The 8543-nt window shown below is 41.1% G+C and overlaps 1 protein-coding gene across 1 annotated transcript in view; it reads left to right on the plus strand.

The window, feature by feature from the left end:
• Positions 1-3128, plus strand: part of LOC103207184 (putative PRAME family member 26) — a 16374-nt gene extending 13246 nt beyond the window's left edge. The window contains 5 exon segments of the mRNA XM_042782523.1: positions 652-747; positions 1202-1451; positions 2546-2620; positions 2878-2923; positions 2926-3128. Coding sequence (XP_042638457.1) covers positions 652-747; positions 1202-1451; positions 2546-2620; positions 2878-2923; positions 2926-3128 — 670 coding nt within the window.
• The last annotated feature ends 5415 nt before the right edge of the window (positions 3129-8543 follow it).

Genomic DNA, 8543 nt, shown 5'->3' on the forward strand with positions numbered 1-8543 from the left:
TAAATAATTTTAAAAAAAGATGATTAGTGTGATGGTTAAGTTTGTGTGTCACCTTGGTTGGGCCATGATTTCAGTGGCTCAGCAATTATGTAATGAGATAAACATCTCCCGTTTTGTGATCTGATGTAATGTCATCACATCTATTATGAGATCTGTCATGAGCAAGCAATTGGCTGAAAGGGAGTTTCCTCAATATTGTGACCTGCAACAAATACATATGTGCATTATGACAAAGCTCTCTAGCATTTTTCTCACTCTGCACCTTACATGTCATTCATTATCATCTGACCTCTGGTTCTTGGGACTTCAGCCAGCAGCCTTCCTTATTGCCTGCCAACCATGGAATTCATCAGTTTCCATAGCCTGTGAGCCAGCAGCCACTGTTTAACAAGCAGATCTTGGGTTCACCAGACCCTTCAACTACTTGAGTCAGAAGCCTCCAGCTGAAGCCTGACCAATGGACTTGGCACTTACCAGCCTCGACAGCCTCAAGTTGAAAAGAGGAGGAATGTGACCGAAAAGTCTAATCAGTTTTCTGAGGAGCCAAAAAAGGACCCAGAACCCAGAACACTAGAGTCACCACATTGACTCTTCCTGAGTTCTGAGCAGACCCATCCTGCCCACCACAGATCAGAAATTGTTCTGCAACAGATTCATCAACATGAACAGCTGGGACCTACCCAGGCTCTTGAGCATTGCAAGCCAGAGCATGCTGTGGGACATGGCCTCAGCCATTACCGCTCTGGAGTCACTGCATGAGGAATTCTTCCCATCCTGTTCACAGATCACATCAATGGGAGACACAGCAAGATATTGAAGGCAATGGTGCAGACCTAGCCCTTCACCCACCTTTCTCTGGGGCTCTGATGAAGGTCAGCCACCTCACTAGGACATCTTAGGTTGCACTGGACAGGCATGATGTCTTACTTGCCCAAAAAATTTGTCTCAAGAGATATAAACTGAAAGTGCTGGATTTACAGGTAAACAGTCATACCAACATCTAGAACGTATGGTCTGGAACTCAGCACAGGGTCTCTGTATGCTCATTAAAGAAGCCAGAGGCCACCCAGTTCATGACTAAGAGGCAAAATGTGGACAATTCAAGGATGGAGGAGAAGCAGCCCTTGGCCCCCATGGAAGTACTCATAGACCTGAGCTTCAAAAAAGATGCCTGAAATGAATTCCATATTTTCCTCGTTAGAAGGATCAAGCAGAGAAAAAGTCTGCCACATCTGGGCTACATGAAGGTGGAATGTGTTAGTGAAAGACCCCAAAATGTAATTAGTGAGAAGATCCTGAAAGGAGTGGAGCTGGACTGTGTCCAACATGTGGAAGTCAATTGTAAATGGGAACTGTCCACACTGGCCATGTTTGATTCTCATCTGGGCCAGTTGGTTATTCTGAACAGACTTTGCCCCTCTCTAATCATCATGGATTCCCAGATTTCCCAGGTGGAAGCAGAGGTGGAGAATCTAGCTGCCCAATTCATCCCTCAGTTCCTCAGTCTGCAGAAGTTCCACCTCGACTCTGTCTTCTTCCTCAAAGACCACTCAGACCAGTGCTCAGGTGCCTGAAGACCCAATTGCATACTGTGGAAGGCTGAAATAGAAAGGCAAAGGGGCCCCTTGTTGAACTTTAACAAACAAGTAGGCATGATTAAAGTAGGCATTAACCATAGTGACTAACTTGCTATTTTTCCCTCCCCTCTCTATAGGAGCTCTATAGCATAGTGCCTAAGGCACTTGACTGCTAACCAGAAGGCTGGCCGTTCAAACCCACCAGCCACTCCTTGGAAGGAAGGTTGGGCAATCTACTTCTGTAGTGAAACCACCTCAGTAACTGAAGGAGGGGTTGCTATGAGTTGGGACCGACTTGATAGCAGTGAGTATTGAGTTTGCTTTCTTTTAAGTGAATAGAATAGCTAACCTTTCCACAGATTCATGGACACTGATTTCTTTAGGTTTGTTGTTTTTGATTATACATTCTTCTAACCCTCTCCCATGACTGGTTTTAGCCGAGGACTGTAGTCTATGAAGCAAGATGACACTGGGAAGGGGGAAGATGAGTCTGGAGTGATCACAGAAAAGAAGAACAAAGACATTCCTGGCAGTTAAAAAAATCTTCAACTCCCTTCCCATATCCCTACATCATAATGTTTACCTCTTTGCTCACCTACTTTGGTCATGTTGTCAGAAGGAACCATTCCCTGGAGAAGAATATCATCCTTGATAAAGTGGAGGGTCAGCGAAAAGGGGAAGGCCCTCAACAAGATGGATTGACACAGTAGCTGCAAACATGGGCTCAGATATAGCAAGGATTGTGAGGTTGGTGCAGGACTGGGCAGTGTTTTGTTCTGTTGTACACCGGGCTGCTACGAGCTGGAGCTGACTCAATGGCAGCTAACAACAACTCCTTTGCTCAGGGAAAAAGACATTTTAGAGAAGTGATTCACTCTGTCTCCTTGGGTATTGATAATCCATACATTCTTTTGCTTTTCTACTTCAACCTGTTGTGGTGACTGGTTCTACTTGCAATGGGTGGTAAGAACCTGCTTCAGTACCTCTTGATAACTAATTGCTTGCTGTTGGAGTCTGACTTAACATACTTGTCCTTGTGCCACGTAAGGTACCTGAATTTGACTGAGGCCAACCCAACTGGCTTAAACCCTGAGTTCCAATGGATCTGCACAAAGGAATGAAGAACACTGAAATGGTAACTACAGCCAGATAAGGCAATCATTGCATCTTTGTTTGCCGGGTCGGGGAATCGAGCCCCCCACTATTGGGGCCTGTGATCCTCATGGATACATGGATACTGGGGGATTTTCCCTTTCTTGACTCTTTTGTGAATATCTTTATGTGAAAAAAAAAAAAAAAGCCTGAGTTCCTCCAAGTTCTGCTAGATAGAGCATCAGCCACCCTCACTGCCTGAACTCAAATGGATGTGGGATCATGAACTCCCAGCTCATCACTGTCCTACTTGCCCTGAGCCACTGCTCCTAGCTTATCAGTTTCAGCTTCTCTGGAAACCCAGTGTCCATGGCTGTCCTGAAGAACCTGCTGAGCCATATCCTCCCACTGAGGAAGTTCACACTCCTGGAGTTTCCCATTCCTTTGGATTGCTACTAGGGCAGGCAAGGTACTCTCCTATGGATTCTTCAATGATGTCCGGATATGCTAAGGCGGATACTGCAGGGGTTAAAGGTACCAAACTCGATCAAGTTCAGTGACAGTGCCCATTTCCCTTGTAAGTATGTTATTAGCCTCCATTTGGAGATCTAATGTAATTATCCTCCATTTTGTGATGTGTTGTAAATCCTAACCTATGCCTGTATTTATAATCCCATTTGCAAATGGGTTGTTTTTAGGCTTATGAGGCAAGTTTAAGTTATGTTAGGATTAGCTTGGGGTACATCTTAAGTCACCACCCTTACTCAAGTCACAGTTTTACTTGAGTCACATCATTTACCTGTAAGATAACCTTGTAAAGATATAAAAGGAGAGAGATGCAGCAGAGAGAGGAGGAACTGGAATACCACTATAAAAGAACTGGGAGCAGAGCACATCCTTTGGATTTGGGGTCCCTACACTGAGAACTTCCTAGACACAAGGGAAGACTGATGCCAGGACATATGAGATCTCCAAGGTACACTGGGCCCACAGGTGTTAAAAAAAGACAAGGACAAATGCTTTAACCACTGCCCCACCAATGCTCTTTCTGTTATAGCAGCAGTAGATAATTAAGACAACTAGTTAAAAACATAACATGGCACTGTAAAAATATTTTGCTCTTCTTTGTGGAATGAATATGGTCCTACTAGAAATGCTATTTCAGATTCAGGACCACACTGTTGTTGTTAAGGCAGTTCCAACTCATAGTGACCCTATGCATAACAGTACAAAACATTGTTCTATCCTGTGCCATGCCCACAATCATTGCTATATTTGAATCCACTATTGGCAGCCACTGTGTCAATCTATCTCATTGAGAATCTTCTTGCTCACCCTCCACTTTTCCAAGCATGATGCCCTTCTCCAGAGACTGGAGATGTATGCAAAGTGTGGGACAAAGTGTCACCATCCTCACTTCTAAGGAGCATTCTGCTATACTTCCAAGGCATATTTATTCATTCACCTGTCAGTCCATGGTATATTAAATATTCTTCACCAATACCATAATTCAAATGCACCAATTCTTCTTTGATCTTTCTCATTCATTGTCCACCTTTCACATGAATATGAGGTGATTGAAAAGACCATGATCAGGCACATCTTAGTCCTCAAAGGGGAATCTTTGCTTTTTAAAACTTTAAAGAAGTTTTTTTGCAGCAGATTTTCCCAGTCTAAAACGTCATTTGATGTCTTGACAGCTGCTTCCCTGGGTATTAAATGTGGACACAAGTAAAATCCTTGACAACTTTAATATTTTTTTCATTTGTCAGAATGTTGCTTATTGTTCCAGTTATAAGGATTTTTGTTTTCTTTATGTTGAGGTGTAATCCATACTGAAGGTTGTAGTCTTTGATCTTCATCAGTAAGTGCTTCAAGTCCTCTTCACTTTTCAACAAACATGGTTATATCATCTGCATGCTGCAGGTTGTTAATGAGTCATCCTCCAATCCTGATGCTGAGTTCTTCTTCATATACTCCAGCTTCTTGGATTATCTGCTCAGCATACAGACTGAATAAGTACGGTAAAACCAAAAAATAAAAAACAAACTCACTGCTGTTGAGTCATTCCTGACTCATAGTGACCCCTCCTTGGGTTTCTGAGGTGGTATCTATGGAAGCAGATTGCCCAATCTTCCTTCCGAAGAGTGGCTGGTGGTTTGAACTGCCAGACTTCTGGTTAATGGTCAAATGCTTTAGGCACCATACCACCAGAGCTCCAGTAAGTATGGTAGAAGATACTATATAGATTGACTCGGAATTTTTGGTTTTAAGCATTATGTTATCTTCCTTATTTATTGTTTTAAAAAATATTTGAGCCAGGAATAAAAATGACAGAATTAGAACATATGAGTAGAAGTTAAAGTCAGTAGCAGAGTATTACAAAGAAAACCTTTACAAAAATAAGAATTACTATATTAGAGAAGTAATAAGGAAGTTTTTCTTTTTCTCTCTCTCTCTCTTTCTCTACAAGAAACTAAATAGAAGCCAAGAAAGTAAGGTTTCAACTATTCAGCAATCTAGCAATTTATTTCCTGAGATACTGGAGGTAATGAGGAAAAAAAAATTGCCTATTTAGAAAGGATAGATTTTGTACAGACTCTATACATAATGTAATTAGGTCGATCAAATGATAATAGTAGCATTAGTAATATTGTTGCTGTTGTTGTTGTTAGATGTCATTGAGTCTATTTCAATGCATAGTGATCCTACGTGACAGAGTAGAACTTCCCTACAGAATGTTACAGGCCATAATCTTTACAGAGGCAGATGACCAGGTCTTTGCCCTGTGGAGCCACTGGGTGGATCTGAACCACCACTCTTTCATTAGCAGCCCATTGCTTAACAATTACACCACTAGGGTTCTTACCAAAAACCAAACTCATAGCTATTGAGTTGGATCCGACTCATAGTGACCCCTGCTTGGGTTTCCAAGGCGGTATCACTACAGAAGTAGGTTGCCCAACCTTCCTTCCGAGGAGTGTCAGGTGTGTTTGAACTGCCAGCGTTCTGGTTAGCAGTCAAATGCCTTAGGCACTACACCACCAGAGCTTCCCCCAGAGCTCCTTAGTATTAGTAATAATGACTATATAATAATAACCACTATAAATTGGGCAACTACCACATGCACAGTGGTGTGCACACACACTCTCATTTGAAGAAAGCTTTCAAAATTCATTCTCATAATGATCTAGAAAAGTAGATTACTATCCCTATGTTATAGAGACAAATCCTGAAACTCAGTGAAGTTAAGAAAGATAGTAAATGAAGGAAACAGGATTTAAACTTGGGATTCCAAAACCAATGAAATCTTCTCAATCAATAATGTAGATTCTAAAAATCTAGGAAATTCACAACTAATATTTCTTTTTTTTTTTTAGGATAACATTTTATATTTCAGTAGTGCTCCAGTCGATGATTGCTCTGAAGAGAGTAATATTTTTACATAGAGGTTTAAAGAAAATTTAATTTATAATACAAATCCAGCTACTATTTGGTTAGGGAAAAAAAATAACCAGTGTAGTAGATGCTCAATAAGTTTGTGTTCATTGATTGATGAGTGTATTAATGTATAATTATTTAAAAGAACAACTCTGATTGGAAGCATCGTAGAAGTCAAAAGGCAATGAATTCCTTTTATAATATATTTGTATTATGTATATTGTTTTTTGTTTTGTTTTGTTTTGTTTGTTTTTTTAAATTTTATTTTATTTAGATTTGGGTGAAGATTTACAGAGCAAATTCACTCTCGATACAGCAGTTCACATATACTTTGTCTCATGTCATTGACCACAACAACTAATATTTCTAGAATCAAAGTTTTCTCTAAGACCATGCTCTGTTTGAAACTCTGGGTATTCTTTAAATTCAATTATTTATTGAACCCTTACTTAAGCAAGTGAATGATAGCTTTCAAATGAAACTAGACCTAAATGGTGTTTACTATGTACCAAGCAAAAAGGCCCAGAATCAGGACAGATGAGGTGTCAGCCACAAGGATCCAGATGTGGAGAGGGAACCCAGGCCACACCCCAAAGCAGCAGGGCGGGAGAGCAAGAAAGGAGAGGAAAAGGCCCAGGGACCAGGACAGATGAGGAGTCAGCCACAGTCAGCCACAGACAGGAGAGAGGAGAGGAAAAGGCTCAGGGACTGGGAGAGATGAGGAGTCAGCCACAGGGATCCAGGTTAGGAGAGGGAACCCAGGTCACACCCCAAAGCGGCAGGGCAGGAGAACGGGAGAGAGGAGAGGAAAAGGCCTGGGAACTGGGACAGAGCATGGGGTCAGCCGCAGGGATCCAGGTAAGGGTGGTAGGAGAGTGTCCAACAGCTAAGGGAGACAAATTTGTCTGTTGGTTTGTCCTACCATGGTGACATGTTGCTGTGAGTCTTGAGGCTGAGCCACTGGTGTTTCAAACCCAGCAGGGTGCACACGGTGTACAGGTTTACAGACTGAAAGAGACTAGGAAGAAGAAAGAGGCCATCCACTTCTCAAAGAATTGGCCAGGGAAAACCTTATGAATAGCAAAGAAACACTGTCTGATACATTACCACGTAAATTAATGAATAGTCCAGATAGGTTAGAAGGCTCTCAAAATAGGATTGGGAAGAGTTGCATCAACAGAGTAAACCCAGCCTTACTCATATGGATAAGGTAAAGCTTTTGAGACATCCATTTGCTGATGTGGCACCATTCAAATTGAGAAGAAACAGCTGTAAATATCCATTAATCATTGGAACATGGAATGTACAAAGTATGAATTTAGGAATATTGGAAGTTGTCAAAAATGAAATGGAATGCATAAAGATTGATATCCTAGGCATTAGTGAGCTGAAATGGAGTGGTTTTAGCCATTTTGAATCAGACAACCATATCATCTACTATGTCAGGAATGACAGTTTGAAGAGGAATAGTGTGGCATTCATCATCACAAAGGATGTTTCAAGATCTGTCCTGAAGTACAGTGCTGTCAGTGATAGGATAATATCCATACGCCTACAAGGAAGACCCACTAATATGACTATTATTCAAATTTATGCCCCAACCACCAAAGCCAAAGATGAGGAAATTGAAGATTTTTATCAATTTCTGCAGTCTGAAATTGACCAAAAACATGCAATCAGGATGTGTTAATTATCACTGGTGAATGGAATGCAAAAGTTGGAAACAAAGAAGAATCACCGGTAGTTGGAAAATTTGGCCTTGGTGACAGAAATAATGCTGGAACTCGCATGGTAGAATTTTGCAAGACCAATGACTTATTCATTGCAAACACCTTTTTTCAACAACACAAATGGCAGCTGTACATGTGGACTTCACCAGATGGAACACACAAGAATCAGACTGACTACATCTGTGGCAAAAGGTGATGGAAAACTCAATATCTTTGGCCAAAACCAGGCGAGGAACTGATTGTGGAAAAGACTATCAACTGCTCGTATATAAGTTCAATTTGAAGTTGAAGACAATTAACACAAGTCCATGAGAGCAAAAATATGATCTTGAATATATCCCTCCTGAATTTAGAGACCATCTAAACAGTAGATTTGATGCATTGAACACCAACGACTGAAAACAAGAATTGTGGGATGCTATCAAGAGCATCATCCATGAAGAAAGCAAGAGATCACTGAAAAGACAAGAAAAGAAGAGAAGACCAAATGGATGACAGAAGAGACTCTGAACTTGCCTTTGAGTGGAGAATAAACAAATGGAAGAAATGACAAAATAAAAGAGCTGAATCGAAGATTTCAAAGAGCAGCTTGAGCCGACAAAGTCAACTACTATAATGAAATGTGCAAAGACCTGGAGTTAGAAAACCAAAAGGGAAGAACATGCTTGGCATTTCTCAAGCTGAAAGAACTGAAGAAAAAATT

Source organism: Orycteropus afer, unplaced genomic scaffold (assembly GCF_000298275.1).
Source record: "Orycteropus afer afer isolate SDZICR_OR568_19922 unplaced genomic scaffold, OryAfe1.0 scaffold00357, whole genome shotgun sequence".
NCBI classification, from domain to species: Eukaryota; Metazoa; Chordata; class Mammalia; order Tubulidentata; family Orycteropodidae; genus Orycteropus; species Orycteropus afer.